The 24101-nt window shown below is 37.3% G+C and overlaps 1 protein-coding gene across 1 annotated transcript in view; it reads right to left on the bottom strand.

Moving 5' to 3' along the window:
- The window catches only part of GPC6 (glypican 6), a 768245-nt gene that overhangs the window by 193650 nt on the left and 550494 nt on the right, over positions 1–24101 (bottom strand). Inside the window, exon 4 of the mRNA XM_027674626.1 lies at positions 15748–15913. Coding sequence (XP_027530427.1) covers positions 15748–15913 — 166 coding nt within the window. The remainder of the gene's footprint in view (positions 1–15747; positions 15914–24101) is intronic.

The raw sequence follows: 24101 nt of genomic DNA, 5'->3' as shown, positions 1-24101 counted from the left end.
ACCACTTTTACTTTTTATTTTAAAGAGTGTATTTTTACAAGGATTGAAAAGCAATTTGGTCTACAGGAAAAGCTAATTAGTTTTTTCATGTTCGCATTAGGTATCTTCAATAGTTGGAATAATATTTTTATGCCTGAAGGTCTTTCAGTCTACCCCGAGCTGGAGGGAAAATTCTCAGAAAATCTACCCTCCTTCCCTCAAAAAATCCTCTCCTGAAACACAGTAAGTCAGAGATCTGAGTGTCTTTTGCCTCTTGTATAACAGATATGTGTAGGATATATTGACAGTCAGTTTCCAAGAAAAAGATGCTAAATAAAAAGTCTGCAAATAAACTGAGCTGGAATACTCAAACAACACATGAGATAAATGAAAACTGATTTTAGGCAGAACTATTTACTTTGTATGGTATTCCCAGGTCTCTCAAACTTGGTGTAGATTTATGGAGAAGCATTCAAAAATTTGAACAAAAAGACTTCTGTTAACACAGAGATTTTGTGACCAACCTAAAAATCGTAAGATGTATTATCCTTCCTTGTAAATGTTGATTATTTTCATTTGTAGCAAATGCAGTGCTTTGCAGTTTTAACATTTGTTTCAGAAGTCCACAGAGGTGAAAGTGACGACAAAATAGAATGTTTTTGGAAAAATAAGTGATGAATTGTGGCAAGTAGAAACACATTTCCTACAAAGCTGATTAAGCTATAATACAAGACTCCTGTGTGCAACATGCTTTGCATACTAAAAAACTGAGGTGAGCACAACTGGAAAAAAACCCTCAACCACCACCAATGAAACTGCGTATAGTGTCGTCAGCTGAAAAAGACTGTGTTCTTGTCACTTACAGAATACTATAAAGACACAAGACTTTACATAATTTGGACCTATAGCACCATTTGGGCCAAATGAAATAAGTGTGAAATGAAAAGAAAATGAAAATTAGAATTCAGTGTCATGTGCTTTGGGAAAAGATATTTGTAAGCTTTTGTTTCCCTCTGAGACCATTTATTGTCCAAAGAGTGCAATTTATGCTGATTTGATGGTTTCTTTCCCTGTAAAGAGTACCTGTCTAGAGCTTGTGCCTTGTAGCCTGTTCTGCTTGGACAATAGCAACATGGAAAATTGGAAGAGAAGTACCTTTATGTCAGCTTGGGTTAAATATTGCCAGATTTCAAAAGAATGTGAATCCAACTTGAAACATTATGCAAGACCACCCTTGCCCTACGCATTGGACTTTATGCAGCAGTTCTGCTTGAGGCTTCATGGCCTATATACCAAGATATTCTAATTATCAAATTTTTTTGAAAAGGGAAGACAAATCTTCCCACATGTTAGAATTGACAGATTTTTATTTTTCTGAACTGAATGGGGGTTGGGGAGCTTGGAAGTGCTTTTACACAAAGAAAAGTAAATACTTGTTTTCCTCATCTTTCAGTAACAAATATCTTGACAAAGTGAAATAATTTCAAAATTACTTTTTAAGAGATATATTAAATAACAGTGGAATTAGATCCTCATGTATTGTTCACTTCCATATTTCCATTAGTAAATTATTTACATCAGTTAAAGTTCTGCCAAGCTGTTCCTCCTGATTGCAACCTGAGTAATTTATTATACTTTTATTAAGATTTTATAGAAAAGTTTGATCACAACTGAAATTTCAGAGGCTTCTTAAAAAAACACTAACATATTACCATAATTTTGATTATTTTTAATTTTTAAAATAATAATTTGTATACACTCTCTTCAAAACACACATCAGTCAGATCACTAGGTTCTATAGGTATTTTTCGAGCAGTTGCACGTAAAAAACCCACAGACAATATGCATTTATATCAATAAAAGATTGAAAGATACTGTAAGAATATATTAATTTATATGGGAAGACCATCAAACTAAATATTATGAGAAGACTCAAAGCTGTCTAATAATTTAGAAGTTATTTATCTGAGTGCAGTCAACATGCTAAAATGAGAATGTCAGTCATTAATATCTGGAATACAAGATTTCCATATTACTAAAATTTGGTTTTAGCCATTAGCATAACTTGGAGCAGCCATCTTTCATGACTCCCAAAGAAGGGTTTTCCTGACAGAAAATATCACAGGATAAAGTAGAAAGGAAACACAATAATTTAATTTTTGAATTGTTATGAACAGCTACCAAATAGTAAATGCAGTGCAAAAAAAGAGAACCTGATTTAAAGCATGTCTTCAGCACTGCAGATATCAACAAAATTTCAACTGACAAAATATTCATGGATTAATTTTTAATTTCTCGTAAGAAATACATAATTCCCTTCTTTTGAGTGTCCAAATGAAACAGAAATCACAAACTGTATCTATGTGGGCCAGAACTGTTCGTGTATCTGTATAGGAGTTCCAGTCTATAGACCATTTATCAGCTTCCTTTCACTCATGTATTAAAATATGGATGCTGAAGTATAACTAAAGGCCAAAGGATATGATCCAACAGGTTTTATTAGAACAGTTAAATCTACTGGAAGTCCTTCTGTATAATTTCAACTATGAAATTCCAAGTTAGAAGCTTGTGAGCACTCTAAGTTTTATTGTCTCATCCTCAGGATAACTTCCTGCCTTTTTGGCACTGTCCATTCTCCACAGTGAATTGTTTGTTTTAGTGATGGCTTTCATCTCATTCTACAGTTGAACTAAGTGCAAGATGCTGTTGTAGCCTGCACACTGAAAGTGAAGACTCACCTTCATCTCATTTCACAACATCACAGTGAGGTGCAGTGCTTAGTTGAAAAATTGGACTCTCTTCTGAGGTCAGCAACAAATATCCAATGGAAGCAAAAACGCATTCTTTATTTTTCAAGCTGCTATTTTCTCCTACATAGTTATCTGTATTTTAAGAGTTAACAAGAAAAGACAGATAAAAAGGCTCTTAACTGCTGCAAATTGAAGTGTGATATTATGAAGGTGAACTCCTACTGACATGGAAAGTTCTGGTGACTACATGAAAAATACATGTCATGGGAGTTTAAACTCCCATAGGTGAACTTGCAATATAAATGACATTAAGGGATGTTGAATGTTATATTACAGGACAGGTGACACCGAATAACACAGAGAAACCAGAAATAATAAGAGCTGAGTTTTTCATATTACCTTCTAAACACATTGGAATTTCCCCAGTGTATCAGAACACTTTTAGATTTCACTCTTGCAAAAATGCTCAATGAATTTTGACCATACCAGCTTTGTCATAGCACTCTACATCAAACTAGTTCTCCTGACTACAGAAATGGTAAGATTTTCTGTTAGTAAGGCAGAGAGAATGGAGGGGGAAAAAAAAGGTCTATGTTTTTCCTAATAATTCCTATGTCTGAAAAAAAATTTTTAACAAGAAGAGATGGAGGGTTGACATATTTCAAGAAGGAGGTCCATAGGACCCATATCAGAAAGAAATAATTATTTCCTGAATCTTCTGTTTTACTAAAATTCTAATCTCTCTAATGGTTTTAAGTCTTTGCTCCACTAAATCTGGCACTGATATGGGGTATTGAGTAGGAATCTTTATCATAGTCTCTTTACCAAGTAATAAGAAATTTCTAGCCCAGCTGATCACTATTTACTCTTTTCTATCAGATTATTTGTAAAAAGTCTTTTAGAAACAAGAATGTTGACAGAGTGTAATCTGTGCCCTTGTATATATATGTGGCTTCATTAGAAAAAAGAGAACATTTTGTTTACATTAAGGAACATATGTAATATATATATATGATATATATAAAAATTAAAATATATAATATCCATACAAAGTTATACATTTGAGTAGGTTTTTCTGTATTGCTAATAATGTCTGGAGCCTTTGGCTATATAGGATAATATATGTATGGCTCAAAAAAGAATCTGCAAAAGCAGTCAAAAAGTAAAGAAAATTTAGTGATTTAGGTTGAGATTGTCTACACATTTGAATTCTTTTAATTAATTGTGGTTTGAGTTTTAGTCTTTGGGAAATGTAAAATTGAAACTTTCTCTGAAATCCAAGGACTAAAAAAGAATAATTAAGTGATACTAAGAAACGCCCAAATTTCTCATTAATTGAATTTGGCAGGTTAGTTACAACCCAAAATCGCTTTGTGTGTGTATTGTTCATGTGCAGCATTAGGATTTACTTGCAAGGAGAAATTAAAGTGGGTTGCCAATACTACTTTGTCTCTGTATTTCAAAAAGAAATATGTGACTCTAAATAGATAATATACTACCTGACATATTATCATAAACAGATTAGCCTTCATCAAGCAATGGCTCAAAATTTTAGTACAAAACAAATCAATGTAAATTTTGCTTTGACATCATTGTGGTAAGGGATCATTTTTTATTGATATGGTATAATAAACACAGCAAAGTATTTTCAGATGTAACCAAGTGTTTTGATAGTAGTAAGATAAGGAGGTTACTTGTGGAACAAATTTGCTCTGAGTTACATGCATCTCTCCATTACATTTACCTGAATAATGGAGAACATAATTTGGCATTTGTTTCTAATGTGAAGTTTAGAGAATCTGAAATAGTTGGTAAATCATTCTACCAGATCATTCAAAATGTGATATACTGTAGGAGTTGGGTTACAGGAAGGACGCTGCAGGAGGCATCCTGGGAAATGAAGTCTCGAAGTAGTCCCACACATGGGCAGTGAGATGCCCTCGGTAATTGGTCAAGGGAGTCACGTTACTTTGAGGTGCATATAAAAGATGTCGTCTCATTTGAATAAAAAGGATTTGGTGCTGAACCCCCAACTAGCTAGACGGGTCCGTGTAATTTATTTACATGTTATATTAATACGCCACAATATATGTTATATATAGTTTCACATTTATTTTCCGTGTATGAAAACTTTTTCCTCAGATATACGGTCTTAAATACAGCTGAATACAAGCAGAAATAAAATACAGAAAAATGGACGGAGAGAAAAAAAGTTGAAATAAAACTGTCAGTACTTGTCTGGGCAATGTTCTAATTATTGCATAATTATTTTTTCCCATAAAAATAGGAGTATTTGTAAAACATAGAATTCATATTACGTCAAGCTTATCAATACTGACCAGGTCAAATGATGATGTAACTGAAGATATGTTTTTAGAAATAACATAATTTTCTCCCTTCCTAGTGTAATGCAGCATTGCCTCAATTAAGCAAAGCCAAGTAGAAAGTTCAAAGCAATTAAAATTAAATTTAAACCCCTCTGCTTGGGTAAAATAAAAGAAGTCACATGTTCTTCATTTAGATTTGTACTCCTTAATAAAACCCTCACAACTGCATCAAAGTAGGTCTTTGAGGTATCTGAACTGTAAGAGCATGGCCAAGTTCTTCACTCTCTGTGTGGGCTCCCTCACAGCCATATGCCAGAGAGATCTGCTGTCTCAAATCCCCCAAACCAGCAGGGAAACCAGATCAGGTGAAAGGCACAGTATTTTCCATCTGGTCCCTGGCTTGTGAAACAGGGAGATCAGCACAGTGAAGTTCCTGAGAGATATCACTACAGGTAAACAGGGATTCAGCCCTACATAAATGCAATTAATTGAGAGATCAAATCCTCCAGTGAAAACTCTTTTGAGGTGCTAATATACATGGTAAACTAGGACAGAAAGAGTGGTACTGTTTTATGTACTCATGGAAGCAAGAAGTTCCTTGAGAGGGCATAGCCATGGACTTGGAAAAGTACAAAATAATAGTTATAATTGCAGAACCACACAGTACTTGAGCAATAAATAATTAACATATTTTCCTATTTCTAGAGGTATCCTATGTGAGATTCCTGTGTTAATTCATAGCATTTTAAGAGCAGTGGCAAAACAGCTTCCGCAGCACTTCCCCTGAATGTGCAGAGAAATTTGCTATTTTATGCAACTTCCAAACTGTGCTCATGTGTACTAGACAGACATTTCCCTTTGATGTAAAATGATGTGAGAAGTGAGAGATGAGGAATGAAAATGGAACTAAAAAGTTATCGTTTGGGTCCAATGGTTTCATTATAAAGTCTTTTAAACTTTTTTTGACAACGCTGATCTGTCTTGTTATTTCCAAAAGAAGCTGTAGCATCTAAGTGCTGCAGTCAACATAGGGCTCTGTTGTGCCTGACAAAAATGCTGAGTATGTGGCTCTCATACCACTTCAAGTTTTGAGAAGCTTTTTCCTACAAATGGAGAAATCATGCAGTTCAAGAGAAATGTGTACAGATGCCAAAGGCAGAATTCTAGAATGGCTGAATGTGATCCTGTATTTGTAATTGTCACATGAAATGATGATGGGCAATGTGTCACACGTATATTAATATCTTTCTAGCCTTAAAGAAAATGGCATAGTTAATCATCATACTTCATTACCATAAGTCACATCAAAGTTCAGGGGCTCAAGAAATCTGCTGCTATCATTCCACTAAATATCTGCATCTTCAGATATCCAGATATCCACAGCCCTCCTTCAGGAGCTGAAGTTTTCAAAAGTCACTCTGAGTGAAGCCATTAGCATCCTTCCAGGATGCATCACCCTAGTAACAAGCTGTCAATGGTGTCACTGTCAAGATCAAACCAGACGAGTCTCAGCCCTCTTGGGCCAGTAACTGGAGCACAAGATACCCATAGTCCTTTCAACAGAAGGGAATCCCCTTCTTCACTGACACATCCTGAAGCAAATATACAGGGTAATGGATGCTGTGAGCTGCTTGTAATAATCTGTATTGCCCCAGGGGGAGGCACAGAGATTTAAGCAGCAGGCAAGTACTGGTGCTATTTGCATTCTGCTGGCCGTACCACAACTTCAGAGAACTTCTCTCAGGCTGAATTCATTACCATCTGAGGAATTACATGCCCAGGTTGTGTATCCTTTATATTTCTGAGGTAAGAGAAACAGCAGGGAAATAACACAGTTCCCCTCTTCTTCACATTATTTACCTCACTGAATGGTGATTGTGGGAACAAGTTAAACCAGCAGCACCTGCATTCAGTTAATTAGGATCAAAAAGGAGTGTTTTGGCCTTGACCATGTTTTGATAAAGAGAGTGCTGTGTTCTCAAAGTGGAAAAACCGCTTAATGGTCTGCATGATAATGTGCATGGTTTATACCATGATTGAAAACAATCACAGAATGATAGTATGTGTGAATATGTGAAATCAAAACATCAGGTCACCAAAGTCTTGGGAATTCTAGTTAACTGAATGGCAACACCTGGTGCTGTTTACGCAAAGAGGTTAATAAAAGGGGAAATGCAGAGAGAGATTGGTGAAGAATCCTAAAAATGGAATAGTGTGGGTGAGTGTGTGCAGTCCCATTCCTTCATCATCAATAGGTGATGTTGCCTTTTTTTCTGAGCTGTTCCTGTATACTCTGAGTCATTAGATCTTGGTATTGTATTTAAATTGTAGGTGGTGATTCTACTTTTTCTGGGAAACGAGGGGAAAATATGGGATCGTGAAGGCTACTGCGTACTAGAGAATTTCAAAAGTATAGTACCGTAATCTTTTAATTAGGCATTGTCAAGTTGAGTTCACTTTTCATTTGTAGAATTACATATTTTTAACCTGAACTGACAGAATTGTTTTACGATGTTAAGTTTGTGTTTTTAATAGCAATTCAAATGCCTTCTTGTAGGCTACCTATGCATTGTGGAGACTGATGAGCCTGAAACATGCTAAAGGTTTTTTTTTCATAAACAACATTAGATTTACATCTGCAAATCTGTTTGTTCTCAAATTCTGAGCAACCAAATTTGCAGTTCAATCACACAACAGAGTACTCTACTTATTTTCCCTTGCTTTTGCAAAACATGAGCTAAAGTGGGGAAAAATAATTCTGAACTAGAGATTCCATTTATTCGTATATAATCACAATGGGGACCAAACCCCTTAGAGCCCTTCAACAAACCCTGACACTTCAACTAAGGGAACAGACATTGGAATATAATAATAGCTACTACAATCTGTATAGACAAGAAACTTAAAGAAAATCTTACTTCTGCAACTCTGGAGACACAAAAGTTTCCCTAAGAAATGGCTAGAAAAGATGAAAAGCATTAGGTTAGGATAATTTTTGCTATTTTCATTCCGATGGTTGGCAAAGATAATTTCACTGGAGGTGTCATGATAATTTTCATTCAGGTAGAATGCAAGAAAGGCTGATTTTAGCCTAAGCAATTGTATTGAGTCTGGCTGAGCTGGAGTTCATTTCCCCATAGTAGCCCTCACAGTGCTGTGCTTTGCATTGGTAGCTAGAAGGGTGTTGATAACACACTGATGTTTTGGCTACTGCTGAGCACAGCATCAGTACTGTAACATTCCTTTCTCAATTGAGGGCAAGATCCTGGGAGGGGAAACAAGCAGGCCACCTGACCCAAACTGACTAAAGGGATAATCCAGACCATATGACGTCAGCTGAGATATAAAAGCTAAGGCAAGGAGCAGGAAGGCAGGCATTCATTGTCTCCAATGGCTGCCTGCTGAGGAACCATTACGTGTGCCGAAGCCCTGCTTCTTGGGAGTGGCCGACCATTGCTGCTCAGTGGAAGTAGAGAATAAAACCTGCTATCTTTCACTTCAGTTTTGCACGCGCAAGCTTTTGCTTTGCTTCTGCTTTAATAAACTGCCTTATCTGTACCCACAAGTTGTTTCCATCTTACTCTCTCCCCTGTCTGACTGGGAAGGGGAGTGATAGAGTGGCTGGGTGGGCACCTGGCATCCAGCCAAGGTCAACCCACCACAACAGTTAAATACTTTCTAAGCTGACACTAACTTAAAATAAAGCTTTATATGCAGAGTTTGAACTTTAGGCTGCCTTGACTATGAATGCTGTCTGTTTTCATATCAGCACAAAATGCACATTATGAACTTTAAGTGTTTGCATTCAAGTGCCCATTCTATGGTCATCAAACCAAAATTGATGAATTTCTACCAGAAACTGAATTTGGAGTAATGGCACCCCAGGACTGCAGGAACTTTCTGCACTGCCTCTCTGTGAAGGAAATGTCATTTATTTTTTCCTCCAGGGTCTTTATGAGAGGCTAACATATAAATATCACAATTTAGTTTCATATAATGGTTAAGGAGGAGGGTGGTAGAGGGAAGATATTCAAGTCCCAGGTAACTAAGGTTGCTAAAATCCCAGATTTTAGCTCTTACTTACCATAATTAAGCAGGAACAAGACTTTGGCCTACTGAGAGTTACAGCAGATTGCCAGACTTTGGTCTGTAGTGTGCAAGGATAAATACAAGGGACAGATGGAGCAGATTGTCCTGAAAACTAAGCTAAGGAAATGGAAAGCAAAGAGGTGATTGATAACAGCCAACATTGCTTTACAAAGCTGAAATAACGCCTGACAAATTTGGTGACCTTCTATGGCAGGGCTACAGCATTAGTGGATAGGGACAGAGCAACTGACATCATCTACCCGAATTGAGGCAAAGCATTTGACTATTTGACACTCATGTCCTGCATGACATCCTTGCCTCTAAACTGGGAAGATGTGTATTTGATGGATGAACCCCTCAATGGATAAAGAACTGGATGGATGGCTGCACACAAAGAGTTGCAGTCAATGGCTCATTGTCCCTGAGGAGACAGTGATGAGTAGTGTCCCTCGGGTTGGTACTGGGGCTGATACTGTTTGATATCTTTGTCAGCGACATGGACAGTGGAATTGAGTGCAGTCTCAGCAAGTTCACTAATGACACCGAGCTGTGTGCTGTGGTTAACACACTGGAGGGAAGGGATGCCATCCAGAGGGACCTTGACAGGCTTGAGAGGTGGACCAATGGAAACTTCGTGAAGTTCAACAAAGCAAAGTGTAACCTGGGTCACAGCAATCCCAGGCACACCTACAGATTGGGCAGAGAAATGATTAAGAGCAGCCCTGTGTAGAAAGATGAGGGTGATGGTTGACAAAAAGTTCAACATGAGCCAGCAGTGTGTGCTTGCAGCCCAGACCGCCAACAGTGTCCTGGGCTGCATCAAAAGGAGTGTGGCCAGCAGGTCAAAAAAGGTGATTCTGTCCCTCTGCTCTGTTGAGACCCCACCTGGAGTGCTGTGCGCAGCTCCAAGGCTCCAGCATCAGAAGGACATGAAATTGTTGCAGCAAATCCAGAGCCATGAAGTTGATAAGAGCACTGGAGCACCTCTCCAACGAAGACAGGCTGAGAAAGTTGGGGCTGGTCAGCCTGGAGAAGGGAAGGTTGTGTGGAGACCCCATTGCAACCTTTCAGTATCTGAAGAGGCCCACAGGGAAGTCAGAGAGGGACTCTTTGTCAGACATGGTAGCAACAGGACACAGAGTAATGGGTACAAATTGAAAGAGGGGAAATTTAGGTTAGATATTATGAAGTAATTCTTTACTGTGAGTGCAGTGAGACACTGGAACAGGGTGCCCAGAGATGTTGTGGATGCCCCAATCCTGGCAGTGTTCAAAGCCAGGTTGGATGAGCCCATGAGCAATCTGGTCTAGTGTGAGGTATTCCTGTCCATGGCAGAGGGGGTTGGGACTAGATGATCTTTAAGGTCCTTTCAAACCCTTAACATTCTACGATTCTGTGATTCTATGCTGTACACTTTAGAGAAAGAAGGGACAAAAAATCTCCAATCTGTTTTGAATAGTATCTCAATACATTTCAGGTGTTCCCTATTTTCATGAACCTAAAATGTAGTTCCCTACACATACACGGCTGTATTTATTAATAGTAGCTGTGTACACAAGCACAAGAAAATAGTATAAGATTGCTCTTACAATTCTAGACTGATTTTCCTATGAAGCAAAGTGAGTCTTGAAGACCACAGTTATTCTTGTCATAAGCTATTATAAAAAGTCAAATCTAGGGGGTGTCTTGAAGGAAAATGTTTATCCTTGTGCTTGCACACAGAAGAGAGAAAACATAGAGACCTGAGGACTTTTGTAAGCAGTAAATAAAACTGATTGCATATTTTCAGCACTAAAGCTTTCATTAGGACTAAGTAGCTAAGGTTTTGCTGGGGAGTTTTACTTAAAATGGTCTAGTTGCTCAAAGTGAGACTGCATGGTATACTCTGCCTCAGAAGATCTCCTAAGGTCAGTGTCTGCATCATACTGATGGGAAGAAAAAATGAATTCTTAAAGCACAAGAAGAAGAAAGTTTATTAGTAATGCAGAGCTGCTGTAATGACAGTAAGTGAAACAACTTCAACACTGGAAGGAGGAGCTTTTGCTGATGCCTTTCAGGTACAATTTTCTTCTCTGGCTGAAGCCTAGCAGGATGGTGGCAGTAAAAGTTTTCTCTGGCTCTCTGAGCCTGGATGCCAGCCTTGCAGGCCTTGCATACTGCAGTGTGAACACACTACATGCTGAACTGCCTTACTACACTACAGAACTTGTTAAATGTTGAATACACTGATAGCAAAGTGACTTTCTTTCCAGTCTAAGCAGAAGGACGGCTGTGGACATGAACTAGTGCAGGAGACCTTTGGCTCCTTTCCACAGACAGGGATGCAATCCTGAGCTGTCAGAATCACTGTTATTTCCCCATCTCTGTTACTGCACAACCTTTGAAGTGTTTTCCACAATCTCCCATCTTTTAAAACATGGGGGTAAGATTAAGGTGAGTCTGATTTATCATTGAATAATTCTTAGGGGGAAAAGAAAAAGGACTTATACTCTCTGCTGTTATAAATAGCCATTCAGTGTCAAACCTCCATGAATCGCATTGCTATGCGACTACACATTCATTACATCTTGTCACTAACTGCAGCAACAAAGCATTTATGAATTACATTACATGTCTACAAAAACAAAGCTCAGATAGAGTAACTGATATGATTAAAACAACTAGCCAGATTTTTACTCTTCTGTTGTGCTCAATTACTAATGTAAGGATTATCATATTTGGCTCACAATCTTGCTTGACTTTCATATTTAGTATTATCATTTTTTCTCAAGACAGAAGAAAGTTAACTCCAATGCTAACTGTAAAACAAATCCCCAAAACCCAAATGCCTTATGGCCTCTTTGCTATCCTGAACCGGTGATTAAGGCAGCTGTCAGAATGAGATGTACTTGCTTCTGTGGAAATAATCTTTTTATGGGTATTGATTCTGAAGCTGAATGAGGGCACCAAGAGAAAGTGTGGTGTCCACTTAGGTGGTAGGTGGGCTCATTCCACAACTGACATTCCTGCTTGAGAAAAGAGCAGTTAAAGGCAAATAAGTGATCAACTGTAGGGAAAGCCAAGATTAAGAAAAATAAAAGAATCTTAAGATATGAACATGGACTGAAATGGAGATTAGCAAGAGAAAGAGGAGTAACAGTATTGCTAAATTTTAATGTCATTCCCTAAGATAGACAGGTTTGAATTTTTGTAAGTAGGAATAGTTTTATTTATCTCTTCTGTGTTTCTGTGACAGACTGAACAGTGGGATCCCTCATCCTTATTGCTGTTAATTGGTATGACTCCATGGAGAAAAGCATAATTTTGACTATATCTGTTGGGCAGTGAGACAGAGAAAATCCCCTTTTCCCCATTCCACAGAATCAGACAGCTCCTCCCTCAGGCAATCTCCTTCATCAGCAGTACAGCTCTTCCGCTCATTCTTTTTTTCTTGCATTTGCTAAATTTGCTTGAGACTTTTACAGAGGAGATTATGATAGGTAAACTAACAGGCAAAACTTCAAAAGCAGGCTTTGCCAAAATACACATTTTCAAAATCAGTGTGGCAGCTTTACTTTAAATACTTCTTAAATATTTTATATAGATACCTGGAAGGACTACTTAGTCATTACAGTTTCATAATTGTGATATTATGTATTTGTCTTCCTTTCTCAGGCAAAATTCTGAGTTGAAGAGGATCTGCTACAATAAGATGTGCTACATTTGGCTTTTATCGTGCAATAATGAAGGCAACTAAATACAAAAAGCCTATAATGAAACATTACACAAAAAAGGACACAGACTTTAAGGTGACACAAACAGGAAATATATAATAAACCATGTGTCATGCTGCTGCAGCTGTTTCACCTCTTACCAATTTTCACAGTCTATAAAATCTTGGAAAGCACCAGATGTTTAGGGGAAGCTGTCCCACTATCCCCAGCTTTGAAAGTACAGGCAAGATTTATTAGTGCTATATATATATGTGATTTCAGTTCTGACTTCTATATTTATAAACTAGGTGAAACATGCAACATCCTGTTGTGAGACAGCCTATTTACTTTCCTGTGCTCCTCCTCACTTGCAGATCTTGGCTGTTGCTGGACCATAACAGTAACTACAGAACAATACTAGGATATGCAGTCCAAACTACAGAATTTAGTTACTGACAAACATATCTCAGAGTTTTCTCCTAGTACCAACTTTTGCCAAAATGATCTTACAATGCACAGATTATGAACTAAGCAAAACTATTTTGCAATGCACAGATTATGAGCTAAGCAAAACTATCTTGTGCATGAATATGCACTAACATTTGGGATTTCTGCCTACGCAGAGACTGTTAGTGCACAAAATTATCTTTTTTTTCCTAGTGCATGGTTCCTAGTATCGGAACAGGGATAAAAACTGTTCATGCATAATTTCCAATCTTTCATAGCTCAGCGGTGCTGTAAAGTGCTGCTGTTCGTTTTAATTCAGTGAGTAGAAGTTTTGTTGGGTTTACTACTAAGGGAATTGCATGTGTTATTAGAAAGCCTCTGACAGCTGTCAGAGACAGAGACAATTTGCCTCATTTCAATCTTTCATAAAGGAAGGACCCTCTTCTTCAACAAAGCTGTCAGAGGCCTGAAAAATGGAATAAAACAGCATTTCTTTTCCCAACACATGAAAATCTCTGTTCCTCCTCTTTTCTCTTCCCCATAAAGTTATAGAGGGGAAGTTGTATAGTTAGAAGAAAGAGGAAATATGATTTGATGTATTTGTTTGGTATACTGCCTTGTCATCACTGACTTGCAGGGATAATTGCATAGCAGCCTGCTTGGCATAGTATTTAATAAATTAGCACTATGTTTTAACATAATGTACAAGGTTTCATGCAGTTTTTCTTTTCTGAGAGCAAGAAAAATCAAAACCTGAAAGACATTGATGAAGACAAGGGCTTTGCATCAAAGACTCTGAAAGTCTCGGTCTGTAAGCATTTCCATGCTTTCCAACACATACGTCACCCTGCCCAGCACTCTTACTGAATTTAAAGCACAAGAAAATGAAATGTTCTCTTAAGACCTGAAACCTTACCTTCCAGCTTTTGATTTAAACAGGTGCATGCCTTAATAAAAACTCTGTCATTCAAATGTTTGGTTTGTTTTTTCTAAAAGCCTGGATTATTTTCTTTGATTGGAATTAGTAACATTTCAGCTCTTGCTTATTCTTTAATGACAAAAGGAAAGTAGCTTATGCAATGTCTCTAATAGGTTAGCATTGTTTTCCCATCAGATCCCACTCAGCTTGCTGATGATGATCAGACTCTCCTTTTCACACCAGTAATCCCATGGGCATCCCTCCATACAGCGCGGTTTCTGATGTCAACTCCTTTAACTAGTACTAGATACTGGGAAGGCATGTGTACATGCATCATTTGTTTTATATTGTTGTTTGCATGCTATTTTTATAGCAGACTCAATGCTCATTTTCACATTTCATACTCTGATTCATTTTTCATCCTGTTTTCTTCTCCCTATCCATCTCGCCCTGCTGAGTAAAGCAAAAATCCATGAATGAGTCAGAGTCAAATTTTCAAAGTCACATTGGTCAGTGGGGTTTGAAATTCAGCAGGACGAGATTGCTTGTGTTTTATCTTTCCAAAGTAGAAAATAACATTTCCTTTTTTCAGTCACAATAAAGAAAGTTTTATCTCATTTTTTCCAGCTCTATTAATTTTCCTGAAATCCAGTCTAAACTATGATGCTCATTAGTGACCGGTGTAAGTAGCTGTTTCTGTTCTTTCTATATTATCATTAGCCTTGTCTAATTCCTCATCCTACCCTGTCATCCTATCACAAAAAGCAACTTAAAACTCTTATTTCTTATTATATATTACTCTTCTGGGAGGATTTTTCACGGGTTTTTTTTGTGGGTTTTTTTGTTGTTTTGTTGGGTTTTTTTTTGGCTACAGGATAACTGAATGGCTGTTTAAGGGAAATTTCTTTGTTATTTTCTTCTTAGTTTACTTGAGTGAATAATTAGGCGAATAAAACTGTAGTAGCAGTTTTCCTTAAATACATACTCTATGCTCCATTCTAACATTTGATTGTGTTTGGTACTTTCTATTCAGTACAATGAAAGGGAGATATTGACATATTTTAAGCAAGAATAAGGAATTAATAATTTCTCATGTATGTAACTTTTAAAGTTTTTTGCCTATATACTACCAGAATTAAGAACAGCATCTCTTGTGATTTATGTTGACTGGATGTGTTATTATCTTCTCAGCTTGCAAGAGTCTAGTTTTCAGTTGTAATACATACTATTTCTGCCATGTTAAGCTTGTTATCAAATCCTCAACCAAATCTTTCTCGACATTTCACATAGCATGTAATAATTCAGCTCCGAAGCCGTAACACCACACCACTCCTTTTGAAATATGAAATACTAAACATGACTGGCTTAGGGCAGGGCAAACAGTTATTTCTTAATGCAAGCCAGGAAGGTCAGTTAGAAAGTGAGGTGCATCTGCAGTTGCTTCATTCCAAATATTGACCATCAGTGCCTCCTAACCTCATAGAACTCAGCAAATATTTGCTATTACCAGCGTTTCCTTCCACTAATATTTAAACTCTTCTTACCGATGAACAGATTCCACTCAGTATCCAAATCAGCCTGATTTGCTAGGCAGCCCTTCATTACATTGAGGCAATAGTTGTTGCAAGGTTTCACAGTGGGAAGTCCTCTGCAGTAAGGGCAGTACAACATCTTCATTAACGCCCGGATGCACCCTGGGGTGGGACTGACCTGCAGAGTTTAAGGTGGGGAAAGAAAAAGAAAAAGGAGGAAATCAATCTCCTGTTCTGTGAAAGTTTGGGATCGCTGAGATTATGTCTCTCAAGCAATAAGCGCAGAAGGGGCAATTTGTGAAAAGAGCTCAACCCTTAATAACACCCTCTTATGAGACTAATTGATTCCTGCCAATTATCTTCATTTAGCACAGCAGTGACTTTCAGGAATGCAAAAATCAACACTCCCCTACTGATGGCAGTGCTTGTCTCCCCAGCCCTCCCCCACAACATCTACTGAAAAGTGAAGGAAAAACACCCAGGGAATCAGCTGGATAGTAACTGACTGGTCCTAATGCGGAGGATCCTGAGGAGACTTCTCACTCTTCCTATGTAAGCTAGAACTGTCAGTCACACTATCATTGGACTAAAATCTCCTCCTTATCAAAGCACAGTAAATCCAGGATAATCTTGACAATTTTCATAAAGTTATTCAGAACTGCACCATGACAAAGGGATATCATGCTGTTTTCAGTTGAAAATACCCTTCAGTCTTCTCCGAAAATTTCATAAAGAGATCAGACAGGGTTTGGTGTTTTCTTGTTTTGGTTTAGTTTGGTTTGGTTTGGTTTTTTATGCTTCTAACATCTCAAGTGACAAAAAGCATTATAGACAACAGTCTAATGCATTTCCATTTACATATCAGCACGACACATGTCTGCACATGGTGAACTTTAAAGAGATAACAGAGACAATGGAAAGACACCCAATGAATTTAGGATTTTCAGTCTAATTTGTTAACACTAGGCACGGCTGACAGAAGGAAGTAGTGTGTAGATATAAACTTTTAGCAATAGGTGTTACACTTTGCACTAGAATGGTATGGACTTCCTGGAGAGGGAATATGGGGGCTGGGGAAAGGTTTTTGAGTAAGACTTCATTATTTGTAATGATCCTTTATCTCATCTTTTTTAGTCATCAAAATGCTGGGCATCTATTCAACAATGTGCCTTTCATGTTCAGTGGAGAGAAATAGGTCCTTTTTGTGTGTTTTTTTATCCCATCTCTTGAAGGGTAGGATTAATCATCTTCTGGAAGACATCCACTGAATCCTCCATATCTAAATTTAAATCAACAAATTGGTCACATTTATTACATGTGAAGTTCCTCAGGTAAATATTATTTCGTCGCTCTCTTTCATATTTAAATGTTCCATCTCAGACTTTTGAAGTTATATGTACTAGTACAATGTACATTTTCAGGCCAGAGTTTCTAACTTGGATTAAAAGCGCACATTAAGTACTACTCACAATAGCATCTTGTCATGGTGCAGAGGAGCACAAGTTTCTCATGCTGGAGTGACAATCTAGAGCAATGACAAAGGGCTACAGATTCCTCTGTGATTTCAAAATTCCTGGACAGGAGATTCCAAAGCAATGGTACACCTTTCACTTATTGTGTTGATTTATGAATAAATGCAACACTTCTAACATGAATTTGAAGGGATTAAGCTGTTTTTCTGTAATCATGGTAGCTTGCGCTGAAAGCATGAATCAGACTTTGCACTATAGTGGTACAGGCTAAACTTAATGATGTGGTTTGTATTATCAGGATTGTACTAAAATTGCATTTCTTTTCCTCTGGAATTTGTTTCTTCCTTTTTGATGTTAAATCATTGATTTTCAGAGAACTATGGAGAACATAGTCTTTACATTTTTACATGAAAAAGCTTCTGTTATGATATACAGCACAGGCTTCTGAGTATGCTCAGAAAGGATTTTTGCCTTAGTTTCCTCAGGAAATGCACTTTACTAGCATAACACTGGTGGTGTGTGTGAAGGTATATTTATCCATCCTTTTCCAATGGCTTTTGAATTGTCAGCCAGTTCCAGTCAAATTTGACTGAGCACTTCAGGTGTCAGTACATGAAGATCCAATATGTTTTTTTGAAATAGACAGCTGAGTGAAGGAGAGAGGTTCTATTATTGCCTTTATTGGGGAAAAAGGTGAAAGATGAGGTCAGTTCCTCACAGATATCAGAGAATCTATGTGGAAGAATGATGCTATGAATGACTCACAGGTTAGAAGAAGCACCAAGGGGAACTTTCACCTTATTAAACTGCAGAAAATCTAAATTCAAGAAGAGCTGAACTTTATTATTTCCGCTGATCAGAACTACTTTTTAGAGTCATTTATCCCACTGTTTTGTATCTCCAAACTTAGAACACATCAATTTTTAAAAAAAGACAAGCATCAAAGCAGGAAGTAAGCAGAATACATATATTTATGGTCAACAAGGGAGTATTAAAAGTTAAAGTGAAATTGCTGCTTAAAGCCAGAGACATTTCTATCTGTGGGCCCTGAGAGTTTCAACAGTAAAGTTCCTATCATGCTTAAAATTATGCTTCCTCCCAGCTCCAGAAGTCTTGTCAACACCAAGTTGTCTGCACCTAGTTGACCCTTAAGTTCAGCTGGAATTCACACACTTAATTCTTGAAAAGCATATCTAGAAAAGCGAAGACAGTCCCTGTCTTTATATTATATATTCCCTGCCTTTATATTATATTTATATAAAACACATATCATCAATATTTATGTGAGCCTTATTTTATAACAAGTGCAATCTGAGAGGAAACTAGCTATCATATCTTAGTCGGCCAGAGGTCTAGATCATGTCTGCTATGACAGGATTCTACAAGGCCGGTTAGAATACCTATTTACACAGGCCCTGTGAATCTTGAATTCTTGTCACATTACAGAACTGCTTTAACCGGAGTACTTCCAGACACAGTCCACTGTGAAGTAGTCAGGATAAATTCCAGCTAAGCAAAATGAATGGGCAGGACCACGGTGTCTCTTATCATGTCTAAATGTTTTAATATTCCCCATACAAAATGGTGGCATCATAACCAGCATTTTACAAGAAAGAAAAGTGCCCTGCTTATGTTAGAAGTAACGAGTTTTTAAGAGAAGAGGCCAAGCGATAAGTCCAAGCAGAAAGCGGGTGGAGAAAGTTTCTACAGAAGTCTCTGACATATCTATATCAGCATTTGACATAACTATATCATCCTTGGACAAACAAAAAGAGATCCTTGCTGATCAAGCTGGATGCTGCAGACCTTGATTTCAGAACATGCCATGTTGGTGACATAAAATACAAGCACATATGCTGTCTCTTCTGGCTTACATTCACTTTGCTTACTGCTACCACCTTCTGCTACAAGCTGGCCATATCCCATACTACTACATTCTATCTGGCACTACATCTCCTCTGGATCCCACTTAGTGCCTGAGTGACTAAAATACACAATGTTTTGTGGGGTTGTTTTTCAGCTCAAAGTGTTTGGAATAATAGGAGTCAGCAGTGCAAGCAATGGGAGTAAAAGAAAGCTAAATATAGTGTTGCTTATTGAAGTGAGACAGGAGGTTTGATAGTGCTTAGGCTTAGTGTTGGAAAGAAGGGAGGGGTCCAAAACAAGATAGGTATCTTCATGCAGGTCTCTGGAGGCACACTCTGTCTTACCAGCAGTGCACTGCATGGAGAGAGACAGATGGAGAGGTCCAAAACACATCTGGGAGGATGGCTAATAATTAAGCTGCGACCTGAGAATGGGATGAGTCCTGTTCTCAATCTTGCTCCATATTCATGTCACTTAGCAGTACTGATATACCTTTAGGTGTCCAAATTGTACCAGTACCACTTTGGAAGTCTTAAGGCTAAAATTTAAATGCTGTGTTACAGCAGTTAAGTGCCTTTCTGAACCCAGCCTTCACTGAGCAGCCATGTTTCAGTTTTCAGCTTCAGCTGTTTTTTCTGTACCTTTATTTTCAAAGAATACTGTCAGGTCTTTTTCCTCCCTCAACAACAGCTGAATTATCTTTCATGCAAAAAATAATCAAAGTTTGCTCTACAATTCTGAAATCTTGGTAAGAAACCAAACATAAAAAATATTTAGTTTAGAGTGTGAATATTTCAGAAAGCTATGAACTTGTGAAATCTGGAGATTATCACATAAAGTTGATTTTCAACCACCTTCTTGCTGCTGGCAAATGGTATGAAATGCATTTTCAAAACCCATTTCTCATTTTCATCTTAAAAAAAATATAAAATTCAGAGTATCTCACACCTAAATACATTTCTGCAGACCAGCCAAAAAGTGGATATTAATTTCATTCAGAAACCTGCACTTGCTGAGGAGAGCTGTTCCTCAGCTCAGAAGTTTTTTCTCTTTTGTCTTTTAAAATACATTGCAATTGGTTCCATTATAGTCACAGAAGAGAAATTTACATAGACTTTAAAGTTCATAAATAACTAGTCCTTACGTAAATCACATAAATCAATCAGATCACACTGAATGACATAATTGGGGAAACTGCTATAGAGGAGTCATGCTGTCTCCCTCACTGACTGGGACAGCTGCCTTTTAGTGTAAGCATAAGTGGAATACAGCACATCAGAAAAGTGTCTTTCTGAGCTTTGATTGAGCCTAGTAGCTGCAGTACATGTTACATTACTGCATTTTGTAATATTTTTTGACAGCTTCAGCTTTACCTAAATGCATGCTTTTGCATACATGCAAAAACCCCCAAAAGCAATATTTTTAAGGCCTTCATTACTAAACACTTCTTTTCCCCCTTCAGAAGTTCTAGGAGGAATATAATTTCAACTAAAAGACAGATTTTGCAATGGTGAACTTGCAAATATAAATAATTGAGGAGAGAATCTCTTTGGGTAAAAGCCAGGAAATTGTACTCTTGTAGCACCGCATTTACAGGCTGCTTTGTTATGTATTTGACCTGTTTTTATAATCAAAATCCTTGGTTTTGCCGGTATATGAACATAAATATTTTTATAAAAAATCAAACAAACTGATTAAACAACTGGTCACCTTTAGAAGGATCAAACACATGACATAAAGTTTCTCTGCTTTTGTTTATAGGAGATTTCTTACCATTGGTATACCTTGTCTGGTAATAAAGTAGGGTTGTTCTTCCAAAGTTATATTAAATGTATCTAGACTCACAGAATGAATCCATACTTAGGCCCAGATACTGTAATTTCTTGGCATAAAATAAAATTTGTCAAATATGAGCAAAATGAATCAAAACTGGGACGACATCAAGGGACACAGATGTTTCCTATGCACCCAAAGTAACTCTTCCCATTTGAAAACATAGTGACTCCTCAGCATGAAGATCTTGTGGGGGAAACTGCTGAGGGAAGCAATCAATTTCTATCCAATTGGTTGAGGAAGTAGATGCTCTTTAAAAATACCTCTACACTAGAACAACCCATGTTGTGAAGGAGGAGAAGATTTTATATATTTATATATTTTATTTTTCATAAGCTTTATGAATGCATTAACAACCAAGCTTCTGGATAAAAAATGGAAGCTTCTACTTCCTTCTCATTTGGTGTTCAAGATGAGGGTGAGATATATTCCTGTAATCCCATGTAAATGGCCCATGATTGGAGAGAATTTTGAAAGGAACCCATATCTTTAACACTTGAGTGTTGGCCAAATCATCCAGCTTCCTACACAGCAAGCTGATGTGTGTCCAGCACAGGTATGGTGCATTGTCTGAGAAACTGAGGTACTGGGATCCTTAAATTATTTTTTGGATCTCTGTGCAGTCCATCTACAGCTTAATGATAGAAAAATGAGTAAGTTTCCCATGCATAACTTTATTCATAGCCTAATTATCTCAAGAGTTTACAGAGAACTAGAATCGTAGAATCTCAAAATATGCTGATTGGGAAAGGACGCATCTGGATCATTGAGTCCAACTCCTGGCCCTGTGCAGGACACCCCAAGAATCACACCATGTGTCTGAGAGTGTTGTCCAAATGGTTCTTGAACTCTGTCAGGCTTGGTGCTGTGACCACTTCCCTTAGGAGCCTGTTGCAGAGCCCAGCCACCTTCTGGGTGAAAAACTTTTTCCTCCAACGTAAACCTCCCCTGACTATGTTTCATGCCATTTCCTCAGATCCACTGGTCAAAACAGTGAAGAGATGTGTACCTGTCCCTCCTCTTCCCCTCATGAGGAAGTTGTAAACTGCAATGAGGTCTTCCCTCAGTCTCCTCTTTTTCAGGCTGAACAAACCAAGCAACTTCAGCTGCTCCTCATATGGCTTCCCCTTAAGTCCCTTTACCATCCTCATGTAATAAAATGCTTATGGATGTGGCCAGGTCAAAGTTTTACCTTGCATACATTGGAACGTCTTGACTAACTCCAAGAAGTCTCCCCACATTCTTCTAACAAAAAGCTAATATATCTGTGGATAACTTCATGGTACAATTCTAGGGCTTACTGTCCAAACACCCTCCTCCTAGTTTAACTCTAGCGGTTCTATAAAATATTCTAATTAAAATAAAATGAGACATAAAGATTAGAGGTTCATGCTTGTGATTTCAGAAGAGAAGGAAGAAGAAAGACTTTTAATTAAGAATTGTTGATTATTGCATTTAACTTGCTAGAACTGAGGAAACAAAAACATTGTTTCTGATCACCCATCATAACAGTGATGTGACCAAATCCAACTGAGATATATCTTGAAACACACTTTATGGGCTACACAAGATTACTAAAAGCTACAGGTTGTTTTTTCTTTCATTTCGTCTTTAATTAACTTCAGTACAAAGACTAAGATTCAGCCCAATCACTCACTACTTTTTGCCATATAGCTCTTACATTATCTTCTCAAGATATTACAATTACTCCTTATTGATTTTTGTTGTTGTTTGTTTTTAATACTGAGAAAAGCAGGTAAAGCTTAGCTAGTAATGATGGTTTTGCTCCTTTTGCTCATTCTTCTCTTCAAGGAAGATTTGCTCACTGTTGGATCCAAGGGATTAATTTTTCTTCTTGCCCATATTTTGGCTGTTTTCATGAACACTGTGTTTCTGATGATTTAATTTAATAGTCAAGGTATCAAGGAAGTTCTTTTCAGCAGATTTCAGCTGAAATTATGTCTGTTTGTATCCAATTAGAACTACATAGAAATATTAATAAGATTTTTGATGCTCTATTGAAGTACTTCTCTTTATATGCTAAGTCCTTAGTTCACTGCTTTCATAGCACAATCAGATATAAAAATGGAAGTACTGCATCAGCCATACTCACTTGGTAATTTATGTTGTAGAGGGTCAATTTGAGGATATTTGCTTATTTCAACCAAAAATCTAGTCAATTACTAACATTCTAAAGATAAAAATAGCTCTCTCTTTAACAATTCATAGCATCCCAGATGATTGAAAGCTAGAAGACCCGGTTTAAGTAGTACAGCTTTGTACTAGTGCCTTTGACTTTGTGCTTGAATTATATCAAAATAAAAACCTACAGCCAGTTAAATAGCTGCAAGATTCCCACAATTCTGGGATAGTATATCTCAAGAATGTAATTTTAATATTTTCATTTTAATATTTTCATATCCAAGAAAATATTTTCATAGAAAACATATAATGTATAGTTCAACATGTTCATTAAAGTATTAGAAAAAACTTAAGGCAATATCATTGAACCCTAGAGAAGTTTAATAATGTAAGAAAAGAAATTGCACATTTACTATCTGATACAAGCTACGCAACATTAAGAGAGAAGAGGAACTTTTAGCCATTGTTCTTGTCCAACTGAGATGTCCTTTTCCAGTATCCATGACTTTGAAATAATGAGAAATATGGCAACTGCCTTTCTTTCTAACACATGTTAAAATTTGAGGCATTTTTCATACTTTTTTCGTTACGTCTGCTGTGTTCCAGTAGGTGTATAGTTCTTGAAGGTGGACTAATATTGCTCCTCCATTTTACAGGTGAAAAACCAAAAACATTACAAGAAATTTTAAAAGGAATTTAAATAGATAAAACCCTAAAAGTTAAGCATCAGAATTTTTCAACACTTCCTAGAAGTATCAGTCTCATCTATATTTTGCCTAAGTTATCATGACATGCAATTTTGAAACTGGCTATATGAAAATAATGACTGAATGTCTCTAAGCACAGGCCTGTACATCAAACAATAAATAACTGTTGGACAGATGAATTGTGGAATTTCATAATTTCCCTACAGAAGTCAAGAGCAAAAAACCACAAGGACAAAACATTCAGATGTTTACTTGAGTGAGACTAAAGCTCTATTTACAGAGGAAAAGAATAGCTTCTCCTATTTTTGGGAAACTGGGAAAATTACTTATCAGATGATTTCAATAA

This window comes from Neopelma chrysocephalum, unplaced genomic scaffold (genome assembly GCF_003984885.1).
Source record: "Neopelma chrysocephalum unplaced genomic scaffold, ASM398488v2 Primary Assembly neopelma1_25, whole genome shotgun sequence".
Lineage (NCBI taxonomy): Eukaryota > Metazoa > Chordata > Aves > Passeriformes > Pipridae > Neopelma > Neopelma chrysocephalum.
This window is presented reverse-complemented; position numbering and strand designations above follow the sequence as displayed.